The sequence below is a fragment of the Anthonomus grandis genome, chromosome 6, assembly GCF_022605725.1.
Source record: "Anthonomus grandis grandis chromosome 6, icAntGran1.3, whole genome shotgun sequence".
In the NCBI taxonomy this organism is placed as follows: Eukaryota; Metazoa; Arthropoda; class Insecta; order Coleoptera; family Curculionidae; genus Anthonomus; species Anthonomus grandis.
In genome coordinates, this window is record NC_065551.1 from 30,784,658 (window position 1) to 30,811,902 (window position 27,245).

Consider the following 27,245-nt stretch of genomic DNA (forward strand, 5'->3'; position numbering starts at 1 on the left):
CTTAATATGTCATTCATGTTTAAAAAACACGGATATAGATGTCATTATGAATATGAAAAGAGAAATTAAAATTTTCTTTGCTTATCCAATTTAAAACTAGACGCGCGAATTTTTCAGTCAAATATCAGATTAAAATTATAACAGAATATTTAGGACTAGAGGTCTAGACCAGGCATAATTTGTATAATTTGCTGAGAGTATAGGTAAACTAAACTACATGTAAAAAAAAGGCTTCGCTTGAGTGTTTTAAGAAGAATAAGGAGATTCACGAAACATTTTTATATAATTTAATTTTTTTAACTTTTAAGGGTTAAGTTGGATGTGGGTTAAGTAAAATCCATGCCATTCATATCTTTTTTTCTTTATTGCCAATGATTTTGTCTATATTAGGCCTTCTTCAGAGCGAACATAAAAAAATTAAGGCTTTTCTAATTGTCTAGTTTTTGAAGATATCGAACTACTCGTGTGCAAGCAAGAAAACAATTCTGAAGAAGGCCTAATATAGGCTAAATCGTTGGCAATCAAGAAAAAAAGACCCTTAAAACTAAAAACAATGAAACTGGTTCACTAAAATAACATACTAAATATTTTATTTTCTTTAAGTAGATTTAACTACCGAAAAGTTGGTTTAAATTAGGTTTTCATATTCAGTAAATAGGTTTTTTCATTTTTTTCAATTTCAATTAAAAGTAATGTTAAGTAGGATATTGAAAAACAGAAACGAACTCAGAGGTTAATAGATAAAATCTCAGCTCCTGGATACATAAAAAAAGCTATTTTACCTCAAGTAAATGATTGTATTTAAGAATTATTGGTCTTAGAGTGGATTAAATATAACGAAAGGTATCGTTAAAGATTTAAATTCATATTTCTTCTAAATACGTGAATAAGTCTATTTTCTTCTTCTTTTCAATAATTGAGCGTATTTTTTCAAGTTTTTCTGAAATTTAATAGTATTACCGTAATATCCAATCAAACAAGTAAATAATTAAAATCGTCAAAACAATATAGATTTTATTAATGATTTTTCTTTACAAATAAAAGTGACATACAGGCAACAATAAAGGCGTACTTGGGTAGTTTTGCCAATAACTTTCTTTATAATGTTTAATTCTTTTTGTATAAAAAAAATAAACTTTTTTTATTTATAATAATATAACTTTATTGAATAAAAACTACTTAATTGATATACGCCGAAATGTTTCTACTAAATTTAGAATGTCAGCATGAAATTAATCTATCAGTAAGCCTCTCATTGGAAATAGTTGTCGTGTTTTGTGGAAGAGTACACTTATGCAATACTATTTATTAACTGAAAGCTGGATGTTGACTAATATATGGGTCTATTGCATTCAAGGCTGTCCTATAGTCTTATCTTTCATAGGGAAAATAAACAGACTAGATACAAATTTAAAATGAAAGAAACTGGCAGTTGTAGCTCTTCATTTAAATAATTATAAATTTTCCCAATGCCAGGCATTGGTATATTTTCATATACCTACAACAGACATTATGTATTTACCAATATCTGTTGTAAATGAAAATATATCTTTCTAAATACAAAAACTTTCTAAATACTAAACTCAAAAGAGCTTTCAAACAACTTTAAAAAAGCTATACAACTCCAGTCTCCTGTTGTACCTACTTTGGTAACATGAATGTATGCCTAAATAATCTTAAGGAATTCTATTCATATTTATACTCATAGTCCTAATTTCTTTATAAAAATTATACCCTTACACTACTTAATTATATGCATTTCTGTAGTTGGTGTCGTCGTCCGGAGTATTTGTGGATTCTCTATGTATTCTTGATCTCTTAGTATTATTATTTGTTCGTTAAAAAAAAACTGCTTGCTTATAAATCGAAAAATTAAAAAAATAAAATCGCTTACTTAAATAAAGAAAAGGGACTTTTTAAAGAAAACTTATCCACCCGGTATATGCCTCTTATTTCTTCGCACTTAAATAGCACGTGAAAAACGCGATATTACATCACCATCATCTTTTCCATTTGCAACAGTCAATGTCATTTTTTGACAGTTGTCATCGGTCACTGTCACCGGTCATTGGTCATCGCCCAAATATTCGGTGAGAAAAATAAACCCAGAAATTTCTAAAAAGTTAATAAGGAGAATAACGATTTACGATGCCGTTAACGAACGAACATTCCACCACAACAGATGGAAACGGTGAAGAAAATACGAACTTATGGCAAAGTATTTTAAACGACGTCCAAAAACACGGAAACCCAAAGTTGAACCCCAACAAGCAAATCGTAGTCTTGGGAGACAATGAAAGTGGAAAAACAACGATGGTGAGATAAAACTGCCTTAAATTTCTATGATTTACAGGATTCTTTCAGTATATCTACTTGCCATTCACTGGTCAATTCACTAAATTCATCCAAACACATCAATGTTAAACCTAAAATGGATAACATATTTTGGCATACATCATACATAACAGTACTTATTTTTAGGTTGCAAAATTGCAAGGGATAGAGAATTCAAGCAAAGGATCAGGACTTGAGTATGCTTACATTAATGTAAGGGATGATTATCGAGATGACCATACAAGATTGAGTGTCTGGGTTTTAGATGGTGATCCAGCTCATGCAGATCTACTGAAATTTGCTTTAAATGAGGAAACTTTTCAGGTAAATAATATTTATGTATGTGGCTGTCTATAAAAATTTGTGGTAGTAAGTAAATATATATGTTGAGATTTAATTACAACTGAAATCATGCAAAAACTCTTAAAATTTGTGTAATTCCTACTTAACCCATCCCAATCCAAACCAACCCAGACTATAAAAGCATCAGAAAATGAATTTTTGAGAATTTATATTCATGTAAAAAATATACGCTCATTAATCATATATCCATGGGCATAATGCCCATTACAAAGTTTTCTATACTCTAATTACAATAGAAAAAGATAAACATATAAAATAGACTATGTAGACATACTAAATAAACATAAGTAAGTTAGAAAAAAAATGAAATCGACTAAGTATTTAAATAACAGATTTTGTTTTAATTGGTTGACACTAGTATTACTTACATACTATAAAAGTAAAACACAGGATACCTAATAAAGGGTTTTATGGAAATTAACCAATATATTACATTTTTGTCATAAGAAATAAATTACAACATATAGATCTATTAAAACACATTGTTACATCTTTATTAAAAGCTAAAAAATATACCAATATAACAATTTAAGTATAAACATGAAACGGTAGTAACTTTTTTAAATATTTGTATGTCCTTTTACATTAAACGGTATGTTAGTTGCAATCTTGAATGTTCTTTTAATTTGTGAAAATGTTTTTCCCACTATGTGGAACTCCTGTGCATAACTGACAATTAGATGGGAATATATTTGGTTTAATTATTTCATATTGCTAATTACTGCCTGAACCTTTCTTTTAAAAAATCTTAATAAATCTTTACAAATTACATGTAGATGATTGTATTCACATCACTGTTTTCATTGCAGAATACTAGTATACAAGTATTTGAGTTGAACACTTTTTGTTGTTTATACTATAATTTTTGACATGTACTTTTTCTGCAAAAAACCTTTCAACAAATTCTTGATACATTGCCTCCAATCATATATTTGCTTTGAATGTCATTTTTAAAGTTTGATTTGAGCATGAACATTTGAACAACACCAGATTTGCCTTGTCAACCTAATCTGAAGTAGTGACTTGTATATCTTTAATATTATAAAACATAAACTAAATTCAAGGGTGTCATGAGAACCCTATAACAAAAATACATGCAACTATCAATTATTTTTTTTTAGGATACTTTAATAATTCTCACAGTATCAATGACAACTCCATGGGGCATTTTGGAGCAATTACAACATTGGGCTTCAGTTTTAGCTGATCATCTTGACAAACTGAAGCTTGATATCGATTTTAGGCAAAATAGAAAGCAATTAATTATTAAAAAATGGCTGGAGTATATTGAACCCGGTATACATTATTAAGATGGTTTCTAACTTTTTTCACTGTACATTGCCGTTATTTAGGTGATGAGCTAGATCCTGCTTCTCCAATGAAAAGAAGCTCCAGAAATCTGGGAGACGATGATGGAGATGACATTGATAGTAGTGCATTACCGGATGGCACATTAACTTGTAATTTAGGATTGGATATAGTGGTTGTTGTTACTAAAACTGATTATATTCAAACTTTAGAGAAAGAACATGATTATAGGTATGTTTGGGAATACTTAATAAGATATTTTTAATTTTTATATTTAAATTTTATAGGGATGAACACTTGGACTTCATGCAGCAGTGGATTAGGAAATTTTGTATACAATATGGAGCTGCTTTGTTCTATACTAGTGCTAAGGAAGATAAGAATTGTGATCTGCTTTATAAGTATGTACTAAAGTAAATGAATACTAATGTCCTAATATTCCTTATTTTGCAGGTACTTAACTCACAGGATTTATGGATTTCCCTTTCATACTCCTGCTCTGGTTGTTGAAAAAGATGCAGTTTTTATTCCAGCTGGCTGGGACAATTTGAAGAAAATCAGTATATTGTATGAAAATATGCATTCATGTAAGCCTGAAGATTATTATAGAGATGTAATTGTACAACCTACAACTCGAAAGGTATGCAATAAAATCAAATCAGAGATTTAAAAATTAATATATTTTTTTCTATAGGCTATTAATAGAGAAACAGAACTTGTGGCAGAAGATGAACAAACATTCCTAGCCAGATTGCAACAGAATTCCTTTGGGGGTCCAGCCGTTCCTGGTATTCGTATAAATGAGACGGCAATGAGGCAAGGACCTATGGGAGGTAAGGTTTTTATTTGCTAGCGTATTTTTTAAAAAAATCTTTTTAAAAAATGTAGATATTCATATTTAGTGTAATACAAGTTGAAAAGTTTATTAAAGGCATATGTGGGGTGTCAGTTTGAAAATTTACTAGGTATGGATAATTAAATTATGTATAGTAATTTTTAAAAGCAGTAGCATCATCTTCATATTTTAGATAGAACCTATGTAGAACCATTTTTGGACTTATAATTACTTTATGAAGAATCTTTTTTCCTAATTGTCTTATCTTTAATTGTTTTCCAGTTAATAATAATTATTTTTCATTATTTTTTGTTCATTCCGAAAGAATAAGAATAAAAAACTATCAAAATTCATTTGTAATCATATTTATTTTATTTATTGTGCAACACAAAGGTCATTTACAAGGCAAAAATTGATTCATTAATAGTTCACAATAAGGAAACAATATACAACCATAAGGAAACAATATACAAAAACAAATTGAAAATCCCTTGTCAAATCTATTTTTCAAAAGAAAGAGTATAGAGTAGAACAAGAATATACAATTTACCATACATCTAACAAAACTTTTACAGAATCCGATATATGACAATTCATGTAATATTAAAAATATCAAAGTTCATCTCATTATTACAAAAATTACAAATATATTAAGGTACAACGAAATGTAATTTGGTAACAACTCGATCGATCATTAGAAATATGACTTAATTTGTATAGCAACATAAGAGCGAACTATCGTCTACGAACTTGAAAACTTTATATAGTAGTAATGACTGTTTACTTTGTAGTAAGTAAACATTCATTTGGAAAACCTTGAGGTAGGTAAACACTATCGCATTTAAACCATAAATATTTAAAGGTTTTTTTGTGCTTTTTCTAAGCTATAAGTATACCAGAACTCAGTGACCAAACCTCTGCAGTATATTCTCATTTTGAGTGTACATAAGAGAAATATAATGTTTTTTACATCATTTAAATTTCTAAAATCTGTTGAATATCTTACGATAAACCTGTATAATTTAAATGATTTGGAGAATTGCAATGTGTAATTTAAAGAAAAGATTTAGATTAAACAATAAACCCATAAAAGAATCAACCCTATGAGGAATCAATAATAAACCAATGAACAAATTTAAAATAATTTTATTATATATTTATTGATCAAAGCTAAAATACCTTCTGAAAGAATACAAAATAAAGTATCACATTTACGAAGAATCGCTAAATTCTGCAAAATACTTTCAAATTGTTCAGTCAGTTTTAAACAATTGATTATCGTATATGTTGACTTAAATTGTATGGAAAATCCGTCCAATGCACAATTACAAAAAGTTGCTGGAAATGTTCAATAATCGTTGGCTAAGACTCATCGGTGGCATAACTTAAAAAAAAGTATTTACATGATATATTATTTGAAATTAATTCTATTAAATAAGACTTTATCATTTTTCTATATGGAAAATAATTATTAGCTCAAAAACCGTTAAAACAAGTATTTCTCTTAAAAATGGCTTACTTTTGTTGCAGGTATCCAAGCTTCTCCAAGAAAGTTAGATGGGTCTAAAGTGGTAAATTCGCCAGGCGGAGAGGGTGTTCTCGCTAATTTCTTTAACTCGCTTCTTTATAAGAAGACCGGATCGCCTAATACATCATTGGCAAACAAGTCGGGTAAGCTGATTGTTTATAAATGTTTCTTTTTTTTTTTTTTTTTTTTTTTTTTTGATGATTTGAACAAAATGTATTAGGCTCTCTATTCGACGCTAGAGAAGTTGAGCTACTGGAAAAATTGAAGCAAGAAAAAGGAGAATGGAAAGGACGTCCAAAAAAAGGGCGACACCATAAATATCTTAGATAGACCCTCGCTACAAGAAAAAAATTTAAAGATTCGAATAAAACGCATTATACAGTGAAAGGAAAATTAAAAGAAGCAAAAATATTCTATAATTATTAACAGCGAATGAAAAAGAGCTTTTTTCCCAAAAAATCTATGACTTGATTTGCAAATGAGTTAGATTGCTAAAACAGTTAAAGAAATGCCTATTAAAAGAAGGTGAGCTAAGAATGAACCAGGAAAATCATTTACTAGGCCATATTTGCTTAGTGACGTTGAGGTTTGTCGTGAAACCTACATAAATAATCAAATATTCACGAAGCGAGTTAATACTGCATTAGAAAAAACCGTTGTGTCCTAATAAAAGATGAGCTAGGAATCTGGAGATAAGAGAAAATAAACAAAATCATTGAACATATCAAGAAATTTCCTACGTATGTATCGCATTACAAACTGACGCTAAATTTCTACCTTTTGACCTCAAAGAAAACAAGTTAGTTTTCAGTTTTTTGAAAATATATTTAATAACCAGTTTAATCTAAGACAGAAATCCCCTATTGAAGATACCTGTAATAAATGTGACATGTATTCTTCACATAAAATCTATAAAATATTGTTGACAATTCCAAAGCATTTTAAAATGGCGAAAAAGTATTATGATTTTATAGACGATTGATTATTTGGAATCAAAATAACCGTGTATATTATCTGATTGCTGATGGTTTAAAAGTTATTTCGGTTTTTGTGTTTTTTTATTAAAATAGTGTCCTGCAGTCTATAAAAAAATTATAGAAAGAATATGCTCACATGTTTGCTTGTTATTTGTTACAAATGTTGCCTTCAAAGATGTACTTTGTTTATGTACCTTTTATTAGATTTCTTACACTTTGCGTCGTTTCTCTTTTTGGAGTTTATGGTGTTTTTAGTTTTTCACAAATGGTGGTTATAGACTTTGTGATGGACACGCTATTGTGGATATTGCAGCAGAGAATCCAACAACTGTTTGTCGCATATCAAGACGTTCGGGACTTCCTAAATTCACAGTTTATTGAATCTTCAAAGGAATCTGCTATAACCTGATCATGTGTACCGTGTTCAAGCACTGACTATAAAAAAAGGAATCAGTTTTGTCAGGAGGTGCTGTATAGTAATAGACAATATCCTCGTCTGATCGGTTTCAGCATCAATTTTCAATTTATGGGCGGGAATTATTGAAGACAAATTAATTAGACCATTCGAATTACCAAGAAGACTTAATGGCGAGGATTATTTACATTTCTTGCAATATAACCTGAGCAATTTATTTGAAAACATATCTCTATCTTGGCGTGCAAGATGTGTGGCTGCAACACGATGCACTCCACTCTTTTCACTTTTAATAATCAAAGGATTGGAAGGAAAGGAACCATCCAATGGCCGCCGCGCTCACCGGACCTGAACACCCTAGACTTTTTTTTCTATATAATATTTCAAATATCTTTTTTCAGATTTTTATTAAAATCAGAAAGAAGGTAATAACTGTTAAACCGTCGACAATATGTACGATTGTAAATAACCTCCTTTATAGCTTCCTTTTGTTTGGACGTCCACTTTTGGGACACCCTGTGTAGCATACATGATTTAGCTTATTCAAACACAGATCGATAGATCAATTTTGCTTGTGTTCAGTGCTCGGCTATTATACTTTGTAATTAAATTGGTGATCCTTTTTAGGAGCAGAATCGTTACCTGATAAGGCGACGATGCGTTCTGACGCACAAGCGGAACTTGACAGATTGGCGAGGAAAAAACCAGCGGCGCCGCCCAGTACCGGTTCGACGCCTAACAGCAGTGGTGTCGATTTCGATGCCTCGGATTGTTAAGTAAATTAATAATCTACAATATTTTTTCGTACGTGAGTAGTTTTTTAATTATTTATCAAACGTAACTGTAAAAGAAATTATATATTTATTACTTATAATAAGGTTTCAAAGACCCACTTAATCCCTCCTTCTTTTATTAGAAGTTAGAAGGTTATTAAAAAAAGATCTAATGTTAAATACATAGTAAATCGGTGAAATAATCAATATAGTATTATACAATACTCACCCTAATATTTAATTGGAGAAAAAAGAAAAAATATTGTTTTAGTAATGGCATTAACAAAATTTAATTTATAACCTCTCCTAGCTTAAGCTTTATTTCTTATATTTTAGTAACACTGTACTTTTTCTGTGATAGGTTTATTTTTTTGTTTTGCTACTTTAATTATAGCTTTTTGTTAATTTTTTTTATTAAATTTATTACCTGAGTAATAAAAGCCTATCTATTACAAAATAAATCACTAGTTTTACTGTTTACCACCCTCTATTTAAATTGAACACATACATTACAATAATAAACTATTTCTTCCTATTAATTATTGGACACTTGGATAATAAAAGTTTTAATATCCATCGGTTCCAAAGTTACTCCTTGTCCATCCTTTCTTATCGCATTATTATAAATGTTATGATTTTCATAACTCCAATCGAATTTAGGTTTGGCCAAGTCCAATTTACGATTGCCTCCCAGTGTTGTTTCGATTATGTCGGTGACTTTGATGGAAGCAAATAGGTCCTAAAAAATGTTTTTTTTTTGCAAATATTTTCATTTATAAATAATGCAATAAAGGCCCTAAATATGATGATAAATTGTGACATTAAACATCCAATGGCCTAAGATCGTGGAATAATATATAACACCGCCCAACAGCATGTATGTTGCATGGAATATTTTTATGATTCTAGGCCTATTTTTAATGCTGATATTAAATAATGTCATCAGTTTATATGTGTCAGCTCTAGTTTTTGAGTTAAAAGGAGGGAGTATTTTTTGGGAATTAAAAATACACTCAACGTACAAACATTTTTAATTACAAGAACTATACACTCAGGAATTTTCTTTTATATGATTTTCTACTAGTTTTGAATGAACTGCTACTCTGAATACTCCAGCAAAAATCGGCCAACATATGTGCATCCCAGCGACCCTGAAATCGTTCCTCCATGGTTCGAAGATCTTGGTGGAATCGTTCACCCTGTTCTTTACTCATGTCATCGAGATTTTCAGGAAAATGGTGTAAATGGCTGTGTAGGAAGTGCACTTTGATGCTCATGTTACATCCAAGCCGCTGGAAGTGTGACAACATCTCTTCGACGTGCGCAATGTAATCATCACCCTTCCTATTACCTAAGAAATTTTGGATAACCCAAACAAAGGAATACCATGCATTCTTCTCAATTTCTGACATTGAGCTGGTGAAATTAGGATCGTTTACCAACTTGCGAATTTGTGGACCATCAAATATACCTGCCTTGAGTTTTTCTGAACTTAGACTTGGAAATTTCCTTGAAATATATTTGAAACATTCACCATCTTTATTTAATGCCTTAACATATTGCTTCATTAAACCTAGTTTAATGTGCAGGGGTGGCAATATGATACATCTCGTGGCACTAGAGGTTCATTTATAACATTAAGACTACCTGGAAGTAGTGCTTCCCTAGAGGGCCATTCTTTTTTTTTTGACCAATGTTCTGATTTTGCTCTACTATCCCATAAACACATAAAACAAGGATATTTAGTGTAGCCTCCTTGTTGTCCTAAAAGGAAGTTCACCATCTTAAGATCAACGCAAATCACCCATTTATGATTGTTATATTTGATTTTGTTCATGACCAGTGCTATTGTGGGGTATTCTTCCTTAACTTTAGTTGAATGTGCTATTGGTATGGAGCCTAGTTTATTTCCGTTGTGCAATAGTACACACTTCAAACTCTGTTTTGACGAGTCAATAAATAAACGCCAATCGATTGGTTCATATTTCTGCAAGCCCATGGCAGTCATTAAACCAGAAATATTAGAACAAAATACAAAATTATCCTCCTCAGCGAAAAAGGGAAGTAAGTCTTTTTCTCGAGTGCGGTAATAAGAAACTTTAGTTTCTTTAGTTAAAAGATTTCTCTCTTTTAATCTGGAGGCCAATAATTTAGACGAAGTTTTGGATAGTCCAAGGTCTCTAATTAAATCATCAAGTGCACTTTGATCGAATGGTGTTGGTTCAAAGAGATTTTCTGGAACAAACTCGTCATCGCTCATGCTACTCAGTTCATTCAATTCATCAGAACTTTCTGTAGATGTAGATGGTAATGGTAAAGATGTATCTTTTGAGCTCCTTACAGGCCTCACAGCTGATGTTGATGTGGGGTAAATCCATTTGGAGCGGTTCGTCTTGTTGATTCCTTTTATATTAACAACGCAAAAATAGCAGTCATCGTGATGATTTAAAGGTTCACGCCAAATCATTGGGGATTGGAATTTAAAAGAGAGTCTCTTCTTAGTGGCCCATAAACGTAATTCTTCAACACAAATTTTGCACACAATATTGGGCACCCAGCACTTGTTATCTGTTTCCAAAAGAAAACCAAAACACTCTAAATACGCTCGTTTCACAAAGTCTGACATATTCAATCGAAATTTTTGAAAAACATATTCACCACAAATATAACAAAAACAATTCGGATCGTTAATGCAGACTCTTCTTAGCGAAGTCATGATGAAAATTACAATAATTTATCTAAAACGCGACTATAATAGATAAAAAACCAAAAATAAAGATAAATGAGAAGAACGTAGCTATATCTAAACAGCTCGAGCTGTTAGAGTAAAACTGACGACAGATTCGAAATCAGATGCCTCGAATTATTAAACAAAACAATAAAAATATTTCAGTCAACATAAAATAACCTTCGATTTGTTGTGCAGTGTAATAATTCATCGAATTTGAGAGATATTATGACAGAATCTGTAGACAATGAAATTCTGTAAACTATGGAGTCTTAGGAAAATTAAACAATTTTTTGCTAAGGTTGTCTGTGTATGGAATTTTGTTGTTAAAAGTGCGAAACGTTAATTCAAAGTGAATTATAAATGAAGTAATTAATGAAAATGAAATATTTGTTGACCGAATTAATTGTTGTTCACAAGAAAAAGAGTATTAATCAGAAATTCAAAGGTAATCCGAAGTTTTACATTTTATTTACTTATTTAGTCTTCAGGAAACAAACAGATAAAATCCAAAAATGGTGTCCTAATATTATAATAACAATTTAAACGTATTATAAATTAACCACTAATATCTAACTAAATACTTAATCAAATTTAATTTTACACAGTTTAGGGTTACAGTATCACTCAATCAATCAATCAAATTGTTTTATTGTCAGAAAATTTACATTTACAAAAAAAAATACTCAGACAAAATACACACAAAGTAAATAGGTATATAACAAAACAAAAATACTGTAAAAATTATCAAATTGTACAATTTGGTCGAAATACATAAATAAAATAATTTTTATATACAAATATACACACAATTATATGTATAAAAATTGTCAAAAACTTTAGTCTTAAAAAAAAAAACCTACAATAAAAAGCAGGCAAAGATTTTGCATATAATAGGTAGCTAATAACGCCAGTGTGTGTGCTTTAAAAGGAAATATTAAAAGTCTTCTACTGTATATAGGGCTTTTTGCAGTAGTAAAGATTTTAGGGCATTGCGAAAACAACTAAAAGTAGTCATCGATTTTATTACGGAAGGGAGATGGTTGTGCATTTTTATTATTGCATAAAGTATAGAGTTCTTTACTAATTCCGACCGTGGAATTGGCAGATGAAGATTATGATCTACGTTCCTTAGTGAATAGCTGTGGGATGGTCTTTCTGGAATCTGCGACACATGTTTGCGGATAAGGCAGACAGATTCAAATATAAATAACGAGGGAAGAGTAAGGATCTTATATTTTATAAAATTTACTTGGCAGTGAGCTCTACTATCTAATAAGTAGCGAAGCGCTCTCTTTTGAAGTTTAAATATACGCTCAATTTGGGTCTTGCAGCATGTACCCCAGAATGGAAGGGCGTAACGAAGATGTGACTCAAAAAGGGCATAATAAACTGTTTTGGCCGTGAAAAAGCCTAATTCTCTTGAGATTGATCTTATGGCAAAACATGCCGAGCTTAGTTTTTTAGATAACGTATCTATGTGCAAATGCCATTTCAAAGAGCCGTCCACAACAAGACCCAAGAACTTGACAGACTCAACAACCTCCAAACTGGTATTGTTTAGAATAAATGGAAAAATGGTCGTTTTATATGATAAGACTTTAGTTTTTGAGAGATTTAGGCATAAAAAATTGGAATCGCACCACGATTTAATGAGGACCAAGTCGTTGGAAATTGTTGTATGTAGTGCCATTGCATTCGGATTGCTCCAAGTGAAGCTAGTATCATCAGCAAAAAGACAGATATTTCCGCTTATGTTCAGGCTGGCCAGGTCATTTATAAACAGCAGAAAGAGCATAGGACCCAAAACGGAACCTTGAGGTACCCCACATTCAATTGGTTTACAAGAAGATCTTGCCGTATCGACCTTTACAAGTTGACTTCTGTTGCACAAATATGACTTAAACCATTGAAGGGATATACCTCTGAATCCATAGTGCTGCAATTTGTTAATTAAAATAATATGATTTACGCAATCGAAAGCCTTTGAAAAGTCACAGAAAATTGTTGCTGTTAAGTAATTTTTGTTGATATTTGAATAAACGCTGTTAAATAGGGAGAACATAGCATCGTTGGTGCATTTTTTGCTCAGTAACTGATTAACTGATAAGGGGTTAAGATATTATATTTAAACAAAAATGACGAAAACCTTTTTTTAGCCAGGCGTTCTATGATCTTTGAGAGGGTTGGAAGAAGTGCAATTAAACAATAGTTTGAGGCTTGATCTTTATCCTCCTTTATGTAGTGGAATGATTATTGCAGTTTTAAGGCAGTTTGGAAAGACCCCATTTTAAAATGACATGTTGATTAAGTCTACTAAATGGATTAGAGTACAATCAGGCATATTTGAAAACATTTTAAGAGTAAGCCCATCTGTACCAGCTGATGATTTGTTTTTTATTTCGTTAATTGTACTTTGAAGTTCTGTAAATGATACTGGCGTAAAAAATAAATTGTGCAAATTTTCATTAGACAGATATGACAGAGGATCATCAGAAGGTGTTATGGTGGCCATTAGATTTTTTGCCGCGTTTACAAAGTAATTGTTTAGGTCCTCGGGTGATGTAGAGATAGTGCTAGTTGAGGTAGACTTATTTCTTAGTTCGTTAACAATAGACCATGTTTCTTTAGCTACATTGCCAGATTTTGCCAGCCTCCAACTGTAATAGATTTCTTTTGCAGCTTTAATTGTTTTAAGATAAGTTTTCCTATACTGCTTGACGTAATTATGAAAAGCAATAGATTCTGAGAACTTCTTTAGGTAGGAAAGTGAGCGCATGTTTTTTGCCGATACACGAAGACCTTTGGAGGACCAGGGCTATTGTTTTTTAGTTGTAATTCGCCTTAGAGGAAAATATATACTTGCAATATCTGATTCTGAATTTAAGAATCTGGAGAACTCATTATTGACATCATTTGAAAGAAAGTTCCAGTTTTCCGTTAGACAATGATTTTTAAAATTTAGAAAATTATTTTTGTTATAAACACGGCCTAATTTACTCAAAGTGCTATTGTTAATTGAATCCAAAGAGAAGCTGGTTAATATAGCTTCATGATCTGAAAAGCCCGAACTGAAAACAGTACAATTTAAGAGTTCTGGAGCAAAGGATGATACTACGTAATCGATGGTGGTGGAGCTATTTTTAGTTATTCTGGTGGGTGAATCTATGTGCATTATCAAGCCCATTGACTCGAATATAGACTGGAGTGATTCTTGGGCAGCACACACACTGGAATAGTCAATATTAAGGTCGCCACATAAAATTAGTTTGCTTTTTAAGGGCACGGATTCTAGCAAGCTTAGTAGTTTCTGGCTAAAACTTTGTATATCAGAGTCGGTGTTCTATACAGACAAACAATGTAGAGATCATGTGAATTATTATAAACAATGGAAAATTCAAACAATTTTTCAGATAATAAGATATCAAACTTTGTCACTACTGAAAAGTCGTTATTAGTGGACATTATCAATGTGCCTCCAGCCTCCATGCGTTATGTTTGTTCTATTGTATCTAGCTATGATGTTGTAATTTTCAACATATATGGGTTCATCAGTATTTAACCAATCACAAAATCTAGTGCAAATGCAAATTAACAGCTTTTACCGTTCTTACCAAAGAGGAGTTATGGTGATAATAAGCATGATTTCTAAGTCGGAACTTAGCAGGTATAGTAAACATAATTTTAGAAAAAATATTTGGAGAATTTGACAAGTTGTTAATAATCTTAAATAATACTAAAATGAGTTTTATAACATAAAAAAATTATGGATTTTCTCCAGTCTGTTAATGTTGCTTTTATATCTAGGATTCCATATTACTGTGCTAATAAAGTGTTATCATTCTTTTATAATTCTGAAAGTTTTTCACGTTGTCTTTTTATAAAACCTAAGATTGTACTACAATCATTAACTTAAAGTCATTTTTAAGTCAAATAGGACCCCTAGTTCGTTTATATAAGATACTCTTTTTAAAGAAGAATTTTCTAATTTGTAGCTATATAAATTATTAATAGTTGTAATACCCCGAGAAAAAGATAATACAGAACATTCATCAAAGTTTCAATATAATTGATTCTCATTGCAAAATTCTATTAGTTATTGATGAGGAGGAGTTTACAATCCAGAATAAATTGTATTTGTAGAAAAATCTTCTCAGATCTAAAGTCGTCAGCGTGGAAAAGGAATAGGCAAATTGTAAAGCATAGCTTTATACCACTTTAGAATATTTTATATTAATTTCAATGTGACAAAATTAAAACAATTCTAGTTTACTGTAACCACTAATAATTAACACAAAAAAAAAAGAATCATCAAATTTTAACTTACCTCGATGTCAATTCTAACAGGAGACGAAAGATTAGGGTCCTCGTCTTTCTCGAGGATATGTTCTAATCTTAGCAGGTAAGAAGAGTTAGTCCACGGTTCAAAGGTCAATATGTTTATATTTGCGGGTGTGGGTTGCTTTAGAGCGGTGTACTAAATTAACGGAAAAATAATTAAGTGTTTTGAAAACTAACATTAATTAGAATTTTGATTCCAATTTTGATGCTCATTCTAACCCTTTCGAGTGTTGCAAAATCATTAACGAATGGTTTCTTTGTCAAAATTCATATTAATTATTTAAGAAACCATTAATGGGCTATTTTTAACTTCTTGTTTGTACCTTACATCCCCACATTACCTAAGCAAAACTTTAGGCGTATACAATTTTAATGACAAAGTTAAAAGAGAAATTACTCAATAAAATATATTGAATCTATGTATTATGATAATAAAACGAATTGGACTATAACCCAACTTCTATCAATTATTTATAACAGAATATTACTTACGGTTGTAGTGAGTAACTTATTTACTTCATCTTCAGGGATTTTACTGGCATCAGCAACTCCAATCCAGGGTTGTTGCAACATTGTTTGGGCAAGAATTCTTTCTTGGGCTCTTACGGTTTTCCCTGAAACATTCAAAATTGATTTTATTTACTTAGAGCTTTATATTATAATTTTATAGAAAAATAATAAAACCACTCTATATATTCGAATAACGTTAAGTCCAATAATTTAATTTCTTAATTCTTAAACATCTATACAATCCTGTTACTCCCAACATCTTTGTTAAAAATAGTTTGATAAATCTTGGTTGTATATAGACTACCTAGACCCACAAAACTTAAACCCGAACTTAAGGGATCACATTTAAAAGTATAGTACACTTTTGATATTTCCTAAAAAAAAACAATTTACCGTCACTTAAAATGTCAGAGCTGGGTCCCAGAACTAGATAATGTTGTCCTCTGGCAACTATTCCTTGACCAAATTCAGTTTCGTTTAAAGGTTCGTCCACTCCCTTATTATCGTCTTTAAGCATTCTTCTGTGAACCTTTTAAATAGATAACCAAAAATTAAACTTTTTTTATTTTTAAGATGTTCAATTACCATTAATTCAATTTCTCCTTCAGCCAAACTACTCCCTCCCTGTGAACGGTCATTTAAAATAGCGACCTCTAAATTTTGCTTTTCATCACGAATAAGAATATTTGATGTTACGGGGTAATAATTACTGGCAATTGGTTCGTAGGTATGGTTATAAGAGTATGTTGGCCTATAGTTTAAGATCCTTTCTATCATTTCTCTCCCATTAGAGTCTGTATAGAATTTTTGATTATTATTGAAGTTTTGTACTGTAAACCTCGAGATAATTTCTATTCCCCTTTTATCAGATCTAAAATAATACTCAAAATATGTTGTTCCTAATTATGAAAATGTTTAACTTACATATCTAATGGTCCTACAAGCCAATCGAACTCAATATAATTTTGAGAGCCCTTGTACACCCTAATAATTTGTGTGATTCCATCATCAAACTTTTGGTGCACTTCATCAACGACATCTCCTTGAATTTTCGATATTATTTGGACATTTTTATATGGTATAGCTTCTCCATCTGGCCTGAAGATGTATGCACCTGAAGGGTCTGTATCATTTGTCCCGTTGTGGCTGACATAATGCAAAAATGTTTGAGTGATTTCAAGGGTTTTTCCATTCATGGTCACCGACTTTAGCAGATTTGTATCGTTGCTAATTTCAAACCCAATGTTCTAAAATTTATTAGGGTAGATTTTATACAGTAGCTTACAATAAAATGATTTATGACAAAAATTCAATGCTTACCTCGTTACCGAACTTTAGGATGTTGTCTAAGTTTTGATAAATGTTGTTGCCAGTCTCTTCTGCTACTTTCGATACATAATATGATCGAACACCAAATGGGGGTAAGTTAGATGCTATAAAAACGAGTTCACGTTTGGCAGGAGTTACATTTTTTAGAGTAACATACGAAAAATCATTTATGGGAGATAAGACATCGTGGGATAGATTTCCTAAAAAAAAATTGTTTATTGGTAGAGTTGTGTATGTAGAAAAAATACACTCAGGTTAAGGTAGATTAATTAAATTAAAGCATGCTGCCTGTATGATATTCATGCATTCCTCCTGAGACATAAGAGCAGATGAAAGGCTCTGGACACATAATTACATAAATCATAATTGAATTTCCAAACATTTGTTATTTCTTGAACATCTGTAGTGCAATTTAGCCTGGCATTATACATTGAGTTCCTAATTCGATAAGCAAATTAACAGGCAATTATTTTGTCCCAAAACAATTCCACACATAACTCATACAGGGTGCACAACAATATACAGAGTGCGCCAAAGGATCCTTTTAATATGTAACCACAAATGTATCTTTTAAGATGTTTACATATCAATTATCTAAAGTGTATTACATGCCATTTTATTCATGCAAAATAATTTTGCTGAAATGACGTCCTTCACTGCGGACACAATGTTCTAAACAGTTTCGCAAATTCTCCATTATGCGCTGTAGCATACCCAGTGGTATTACGCTAATTTCATTGCGAATGTTTCCTTTCAATTCTTCTATGGCCCTCTTGGTATCGTTAAATAGATCTTAAGCTTAAGATAACCCCAAAACCAATAGTCACAAGCCGTAAGATCGGGAGATCTCGCCGGCCAAGGAACATCTCCATTCCGCGAAATGACTGTACTCGCAATTGAGCTATTGACGCTCATGCTGTGGCGCCATCTGATTGGAACCATACAGTATTTAAATCGATGAGCTTCGTCATTCGCTTTCAAAAATGTATTTAATATTTCTACATAACATTGCGAATTGACTGTGAGAGGATTTTCAGGTCCTCAAAAAAATAGGGGCCATTTGTACCGAATAGTGTCACTCCGCACCAAACAGTAACCTTATATTTGTCTTTTGTGCAGTAATCTAAGACTATAAAGGGGTCGTTGGTGGAGTTCTTTGGGATTTTCTGAACATCAGTAGCAAATTCTGCTTTTTTACATAAGCCTCATCATGCACATCGATTTAACTCGAATTTATCACACATAACTAATCCACTTACAGAGTTTTAATCATAAAGTTCCAGAAGTTGAGTAGAACAATTCAAATATTTTAGTACTTTTATTAATTCAATCCAATTCTTTCTGATTTAAATTATTAAATCGCCTAAATTTACTTCTGTTTTTTTTTAATTAAAAAACGCTATGGGTAAAAATTTACTAGTACTTTCTTAACCTTACCAAGGTGGCTCATTGATATTTCCAAGTTCTCTGACTTCTGATAAGTCTTGGTGAGGCTCTAGAAATCCATGACGATTCTTAAGTGAACTTATGGCCAATAGTTCACTTATTATGGTCCTGTCAATAGTTAAAAGTCGAAGAAATCATAAAAATTGCCTTCATAAGAAAAAAATTCCGAATTTAATATGTGAGATTCAAGTGGTATTCAAATCTTCTTAAAATCTCCAGCAAATTGTCAAAATTAGTCAGAAATACATGAATTGCTTTTAACTGTAATTTACCGATTACAGTTCAAATTTCGACATTCTGCCATTGATTTCAGCACCGAGATTTATCCAGTCATGACTTTCTTATATTCTGTAAGGAAATTCGCCATTCAACAGATAGAATGATGAGACAAGACCAATCTCTTTAGAGTTCATCCAAGACGTAAAAACCAATATAATAATGACAGCTTTAAAAATTTAACACTTAATTTCTTCAATTGCCTGGAAGAGTTCTTCTAAAAGAGCTAAACTCTTGATTTCCTGTACATAAAGAATATGGTCTCCTTTGAATGGCCTTTTATTAGTCTCCCTTTTAAACTAAAATATTGAAAAAGCATTTCTTTAAGTTCTAGAGATTCATCTTCAGTCTCGAAACTAGTGTGTTCCTGAAAATCTACATTCGTTATCAACAATTCAAATGATTTTCATTCAGTTCTTGAACAATTGATAATTTGTAAGAGTGACAAAGAAAGTCTTAGAGGTATCGCTTATCCTTAGCTGAAGGACGAGGATTTTTCTGAACCGCATTGATGTCCCATATTGAAATGCGCACGAAATAACCGCTATTCTACTTAATATAACGGCTTTGTACTATTCATTATAAAAAAGTCAATTTGCTTTGGTGGACTATTTTAAATTTGTACTTTCATGAACGTGGTTTCATTTAACTAAGCCATTCCTAAAGTTGCTTCTCTTACAGAATATATACAAGGTGTCCAAATAGGGTATCAGCACTTTATTTGTGTATTTAATTTTAAGGCAACGTCGCCACTTACGGTGGGAGTCAAAATGTAAACGGGTTAAAGGAATTTCAGTTGCAATGGAGCAGTTTACCGGAGAGCAACGCGCTTTTTGTGTACGTGCATTTTACCAAAACAATAATTCAATCGTGACAGCACGCCGTCTATATCGCGCTCATTACCAATTGCCAATCAATCACCTAGCCTTGATGTTATTAGAAAATGGATCAGAATGTTTGAAGCTACTGGATCCACAATGAAAATTCATAATCCAGGCCGCCCACGAATCGTAAGAAGTGCAGAAAACATCGAACGAGTACGTCAATCAGAAGCGAAGTCAGACGACTACTCTCAAAAGATCACCTTTACATAACATTTTGACCAAAGACTTGCATCTGCATGCATATAAGATACAGTTAGTGCAGGAATTAAAACCGAGGGATTACAATACACGGTTAGAATTTGTCAATGAAATGATGGAACGATTCGTCGATTTCAATAACATTTTATTCAGTGATGAGGCTAATTTTCATGTAAATGGCCACGTAAATATGCAAAAATGCAGGTACTGGTCTGACGTTAATCCTCGCAGAAAACACGAATGTCCACTGCATAGCCCCAAAGTGGTCGTATGGGCTGCTATGTCTGCTGATGGAATAATTGGGCCGTATTTTTTTGAAGATCAAAATGGACGGGCACTTACCGTTTATACCGAGCGGTATTGTGCAATGTTACAAGATTTTCTTGCACTATCTCTCCGACAGTTTCAAGGTTTTAACTTAGAAACCTGGTTTCAGCAGGATGGTGCGACATGCCATACGTCAAATCGGGCAATTGAAGCTGTTTAACAATTATTCCCCAATAAAGTCATTTCAAGAAGAGGCAATATTAACTGGCCTTCTAGGAGCCCGGACCTGTCGCCACTTGATTATTTCTGATGGGGTTACCTCAAAAGTAAGGTCTACGAGAATAATCCGGCTGATACAAATCAATTAAAGCAAAATATCCAGGAGCAAATAAGATTAATATCAAGGGAAATATGTGGACGGGTTATCAATAATCTTCGTTTTCGAACGGACACCATTTAGATAACATTGTTTTTGGTTCATAAATTTCCATTGACTGTACATTAATTTGCCATAAATAAATGATCATAGAAATATGGTTTCATTGGTTTGTGCAAACATTACATTGCTAATACCCTTTTTGGACACCTTGTATAAGAGACCTTCGTCTTGAAGAAGTTTTGGATTGCCAAAGTCGGCATCTTTCAGCATATTCAAAGGATTCACTATTATCAATGAATCTGTTAATAATAAAAATAAAGAATAAATCATTATTTTACTAGATTATAGTAAAGCCTTTGATGTGACTGATGGTTCTCTCAAATGTCCTCTGCACTTGTCTTTTAAACTCTTAGCTGGTAGAACACAGATTAAATTATGTTTCTTTTTGATTACTTTTGAGTTACACTTCATACACCTTTCAAGACCCAGCAGCAACTTGGGGCTAAATAAAAATAGTTTATTATTAAAAGTCCTGCCTTCATGGCGATATAGTGACTGACCTATTTATAAAATGGACTCTCCAGGAAACAGGAAACAGTTGTCCTGAGTATTTGATGCATTTATAAATATTATTTCAGAAAAAAACTTACCATCTGATGAGCTAACAGTATAACTACCATTTTCAACCGGTAGTCTTACAGTTTGATTAACCACCCATGACAAAGGATTGTAAATGACAACAACGAATTGGTCCGCAGTCTGTGTGACCGCACATATACTCATATTAGCCAAATGGCATGAAGAAAGTGTTGTATACGAAGACAGATCTATTCCCAATAAATGTTTTCTAAAAATAAAACCCAACTTCAACTCAAGCCTTTTGACAGTAAAAAATACATACCCAATAGTTTCTGTAAACTTATTTTCAACTTGAGTTACAGCCCGGGAAAGTATTTTCGTGTAATCGTGTGCTACATGTTGCTTTTCTGTTCCAGTTATGGCATCATGATGTTGAACTATACTCATCGCTTCGCTAAGTCGGTTAATTGGCTCTACACTGACGTTTTTATTCGAGGCAAGAGCTAAAGCGGATACTTGTTTTGCTACCTAAAGAATATATTTTTTACTTATTAAAAGAATATTTAATTTTTTTTCCGGATATCGTGTGAACTCACCTGCAAAACATTATGACTTATACGCTCGAACCTCTTAAAGTTTTGCCTGGATGTGAAATATCCTGCCCAGTAGGTATGGTCGGCACTACCATAGGGGAAGAAGTCATCGGTTTTCGTCACTAAAGATGGTTTAATTTTGTAAACTTCTTTTAAGTAACATGAGGGTGTTGAATATAATAGTTTGATTTCGGTGTGGTTTTCGAACGCCCTAAAATTTAATTTGGCTATAAGCAGGTCTCTTAGATGAAGTTATGGCGAAGAATAACGTTTATACCTGATAAGTTTGTCAGAATTTTGGAAATTTATTTCGGCGGCTTGATATTGAAAGTCACCGCCCATGGTAATGAGGATGTTCTTAGTTTTGTAGTATTTTGTATATGATTTGATGTAAGCAGCAAAGTCAGCAACCTAAAATTTAAAAATGAAAAACTGTATGTATTTATCAAATTATCGGATACGAAAGTATATCCGTAGTGCACACGTCTTAAAGTTGCTGTTTTTCACGAATGTAAGTTGAAACTGTTGGTCAGGTCTGATGATTGGAAGTTTGAGACTTTTGACCAAACTTTAAATTCTGCTTAATGCAAGTGGATCTTTAGGAAAAGCTTAAGATATTTAAATAATATACGATGGATAAGAAAATTCAACTTAATGAATCTAAATGAAACATTATATGTTTAACTCGATCTGATTTATGTTCGGTTCAAATATACTTTGCTGGAAATGCAACTTACCTTATTTTACACTTGTAGTAAAATGCTCGGTGTTATGAGAAATTGCCCTCAAATACTTCTCACCAGAGGCAAGTTTAAGGAGAATTGTTTAATAGTTTTGACATCATATTCAAAATTACATGATTTTGACTACAGACTATAGAGTATAGCATATATTTTTAACGGTATGTACTTTTAAGCACGTACTTAGGTTAATTCACCATAATTCTTATAAGTCGACAACAACAGTATGATTTGATTAACTCCTCTTGAATTAACACTTTTATTTAAGTCAGTTAATGGTTTATTAAATTGTTTTTTTAACTTGGCAAAGCAGGATTTAAGGTAACAATTAACTTTTCATATTCAACCACAGAATAACTTATGGTTTAAATAATTCTCTAGGCATATGACCAATAATTTGAACATTGTTTTATTTTAAGTAAGTTTAAGAACTGAAAAGGTACCTCAGTAAAAAGTGATATTTGAACACATCAAAATATCTAATGGGATTAAATATGTGCCATACCTGCCGATTGAAAAATTGTATGACAAATAGGGGTTCGGTAACAACTTTGTGGGAATTATGTACTATTTTGCTACTAGACAAGTATTATCTTATTTCATTAGATCATCTTTTAAAATTTAGAGTAATTACTTAGGATTCTGAAGTAATGCAAATCTGATTTAAAATAAAACTGTTCATCCCCTCTTAAGAATGATGTGGAACTCCATTGATATGACATGATAATATCTAAAATCTGAGAATATAGTTGAACAATAAACCAAAACATTATTAATGGATTTTTTATCTCCTATAAAAACACTTATAGCCTACCTAGGGAGCGATTCGTATATTAAATTATTATTATTAATCACCTTTTTTTCTAAATTGTAAGCATCATTAGTAACATCATCGTCAATAGAATCATCCCCGCATAAAACGTCGAAACAAAATCCAGAGGGTGGATAGTAGATATTGTCTGGTCCGAACATACTACCAAATATAACGCTGTCGTCTAAATAATAAACAGATAAATCCTTAGATTATACTGATAGATAGTGAGTTTTTATAAAAAAATTATCACCTTTATTCGCACTAGTTTTCCACAAAAAGTCCATGTTCGATTCATTTTTCCTAGTCTCCCGATCGTTGTTATCTAACCGAGCAAAAAACAGACCATCGAATCCGATTTTCGATAAAATCGATGCGTGTTCTCTGCTGTGGCCGAATGGATCAATTTGCCAGCCAATAGTTGGCATTCCGCATTTACCTAATGTCTCATCCAGAACTCTAGAGAAATTGTTAATTGTTAAAAAGAGTAACAGAAGAAAATGTGTAAGTATATAAATTAATAAAATTTTCCATTTTTCGCGGAGACGGTATCTATAGAACATAAGTCACAAGGTTACATGTTTGGTCCAACCAGGGCATCATTCAGATCTAAGAAACGAAAACATGTTTGTGTGTGACGCTTCCCTAGTTGGGCGAAATATGTAACCTTTTAATTTTTATCGTGCAATTATTAAAGTATATTATATGAGTCAAGAATTTCATTTAGAGCATTAAATGCTAAAAAGTCGGAATAACCCTGATCACACAAATCGTAAATGAATCATACAACATACAGCCAATATTTAAATGTACCAAATCTTAAGCGAATTATTTTGAAATGTTTATTTGGAAATGTTAATGACATATTTAATGTTATTTTTAATTAAATTATTGAATTGTTTTTATGTCATCCAGAAGTTGGAAATAGTTTTTCGCGTTTTAGGCCTTTGCAGTAATTTTGTAGTCTTCCAGGTATTTAAAGTCCAAGTTATAGGTTTGTTTGTTGCATCTCGTCTATTATATAGTAGATATGATACTTTTTTATAATTAATTAATGTCTTTCTACATGGTGTTTCATTGGGAAAGCGATATATTTCAAATGCAAACAGAAATTATACCTAATAATCTATGGCCCTATATAGTTCGCTATTAAAATAACATTTGAAATATATAGCGAGAGTTTTCAGTGTATTGTTTCACCCTGAAAAATTTACTAAATATTGGATTTTTTTATTTTCGTAGTCGTAAGTTTCAGGTAGGCCACAATAAATACACCAAATCTAGAATAACAATGTAGTAGTTGTTCTAGAAGTAGAAGTTAGAGGTGAATTAAAAAAGTGTTTTTTTCTTTGTTAAACACTCTGCATAACGTGCTGCATAACTTCTACTTTAAAACATCTCCTTTTCCATTAAACATCCTGTAAATATATACGGTGTATTACGGTAGGTGGTAAGTTAAGCAATATCGGATTTTTTTGAAAATCTGGTAACATAAAGTATTGCTTGTGATCTAATGATCTAAATAATTTTTACCACATTAATACTAAAACTTACCATCGCCTGTTTTTGTTAGAATTTTTGGATTCATAATGAGTTTCTAAATCTTACCTCCTAATATTGTCTTATACCTATTGTCTTATGTCTATGTTTTCAAGTTGCTTTGAAACATTTCTGAATTCGTATACTCGGAGATTCAATGGTGGCCTATAATGTAAAAGTATTTTCCAAGTTTATCTACCTATTATAAATCTTTCTGGAGGTAAAAAACGTGCTGAAATCCTATTTCCTTTAAAATATATGGAGTTAAGCCTCAACTGTCGAAATTATTTCCATTAAAAAACCAGGATCTTCTTGAATGCATATCGTATCCTACGCTTTTATGGACTAAATAGCAATATTTAAGTAAAATATTAATTTATGAACATAACACAATTACATAATTATTTTGCTTAGGTGGTATTTATGTAAGATCTACTTGGCATAATTTGCTGCCAAATTAAATGCAATTTTATTTACTTAACTCGATTCGAAAGCAAATGTTAAGAGAGTACTAATTTTGAGTAACTACTAGCGAGCTAACATTCACCTTTTAAATTTTTGTAATGTTTGTACTTTCTTAAAAAATGTTTTTATGATAAAACAGATCTTTTTTTTAGCTCTTGGATAATAATTAAGTTGAAATTTAAAGAGCATTTAACATAAAAATAACATAAGGTGAAAAGAAACAAAAAGTTTAGTTTCCCCGAAAAAGGAGCTTCATTATTGCCTTCAAACCATATAAAAATAACAATGGTTATTTTATTATTCCTGGTAAAATAGTAAAAGACCTAAAAGTTATCAAATAAATAGATAGATAGTAGAAATTTAAAACGTGTAATTCGGTTTAATATGTAAATAATCAAAGATAATTTGCTTCTAGTGCGTTGATTAAAATAACCTATATATGTATTTTTATACGACTCTATATACTACTATTAAAAACTGTTAATGCTGATAACTGAAAAAAGCACAACATAATTAAAATAATATATAGATAATTTCTTTTATATAAAATATTAATTTTATATTTGAGTTTTTCTAATTTAAAAAATAAATATCTCATTTAATTTGATATTACCTGAACCCCCATGTAAATTGGTCTATTGTTGATTGATAATTCACGCAAGCTTCATCGTTCATCACGTAACCCCCGTTAATAATTTCCAACTGTCCATTTTCCACCAAGGTTTTCATCTTATTTCTCATGACCTCATCCTGGTTTTTCCACCACATCCAGAAAAATCCTGTCTCTACTTGAATAAACCTTTGAAATATTAAATCAATTTAAAAAGAAGTTTTTATACATTATTTATAATGGTATTTACCTTCTTTCTGGATGATCCCATAACGCGTTTACCACTGAGGTTATAATATACTGCACTCCAACATTTACGATTGTATAGTTTACTGTTTAATAAAACAAATGATTTGGAAAATGCCACAATTAGAAAAAAACACATTACTTACATCCCCAATAATACTGATCAACAGTCTTAAGCCATCCGACGTCGTCGTGTGAATGATGAACCAAATGTACATTTATCTTATTTTCGTCTGTATCGTGGCATTTTACACAACTAGTTTCTTCGTTTACTCTAATGCGAAAACCGGAAGCCACCGAAATGACCGCGAAAATACACAAGAGGCCCGTTCGAACATTCATTTTGAACTAAACGTTATCTTTTCCAAACCACTAACGTTTTATATCGCGTTGATAATAAAAACACTTGAACTTTTACATAAAATGTATCTTTTGAATGATAAAGGCACTTGATCATCGATGCGAAAAAAATATATAACAATTGGTTTATAAATAAATTATCAAAATGATTGAATAGTAAAAATTCATGATTGATACAATCAAAATAACGTTAAAGTGACCATGAGCCACATTATATTAATTGAAATTTTAAGATAAGGTTGTAGGTGGGTATGCAGTTGATAATTTTATATCTTTTCAAAACTGTTTATATTCTTTGCAATAATACTAATATTCAAAACACTTCTTATTTATTTGATAAACGAAAATCACTATCCATATCAAGAAAGCAAATATTAGAATTAACTCGAAAAGGGTACTTAATAGGTTATC

The 27,245-nt window shown here is 31.5% G+C and overlaps 2 protein-coding genes across 3 annotated transcripts in view; one reads left to right on the forward strand and one right to left on the reverse strand.

The window, feature by feature from the left end:
• Nucleotides 1-2,057: 2,057 nt before the first annotated feature.
• LOC126737030 (cytoplasmic dynein 1 light intermediate chain 2) overlaps nucleotides 2,058-27,245 on the forward strand; it is a 41,460-nt gene continuing 16,272 nt past the window's right edge. Inside the window, exons 1-9 of one of the 2 annotated variants that reach the window (XR_007660857.1) lie at nucleotides 2,058-2,316; nucleotides 2,482-2,658; nucleotides 3,819-3,993; nucleotides 4,050-4,236; nucleotides 4,293-4,406; nucleotides 4,459-4,645; nucleotides 4,700-4,838; nucleotides 6,371-6,511; nucleotides 8,388-8,568. Coding sequence is in view for 1 of the 2 variants with exons in the window: in XM_050441718.1 (XP_050297675.1) it covers nucleotides 2,149-2,316; nucleotides 2,482-2,658; nucleotides 3,819-3,993; nucleotides 4,050-4,236; nucleotides 4,293-4,406; nucleotides 4,459-4,645; nucleotides 4,700-4,838; nucleotides 6,371-6,511; nucleotides 8,388-8,536 (1,437 nt within the window). In the remaining variant the exon portion in view is untranslated. Of the gene's footprint in view, nucleotides 2,317-2,481; nucleotides 2,659-3,818; nucleotides 3,994-4,049; nucleotides 4,237-4,292; nucleotides 4,407-4,458; nucleotides 4,646-4,699; nucleotides 4,839-6,370; nucleotides 6,512-8,387; nucleotides 8,995-27,245 lie in introns of those variants that run through there. The other variant, XM_050441718.1, reaches the window with a different exon arrangement.
• LOC126737027 (lysosomal alpha-mannosidase-like) lies at nucleotides 9,002-26,855 on the reverse strand. Its single transcript, XM_050441709.1, has 16 exons — nucleotides 26,621-26,855; nucleotides 26,479-26,560; nucleotides 26,232-26,417; nucleotides 23,868-24,073; nucleotides 23,659-23,798; nucleotides 22,341-22,474; nucleotides 22,067-22,274; nucleotides 21,793-21,998; nucleotides 21,542-21,738; nucleotides 17,433-17,641; nucleotides 17,037-17,359; nucleotides 16,698-16,983; nucleotides 16,506-16,641; nucleotides 16,095-16,216; nucleotides 15,589-15,738; nucleotides 9,002-9,272 (listed from the first exon to the last, which is right to left on the reverse strand). Exons 1-16 carry the CDS (start codon nucleotides 26,814-26,816, stop codon nucleotides 9,069-9,071), a joined length of 2,985 nt encoding a protein of 994 aa, XP_050297666.1. The 5' UTR covers nucleotides 26,817-26,855; the 3' UTR covers nucleotides 9,002-9,068.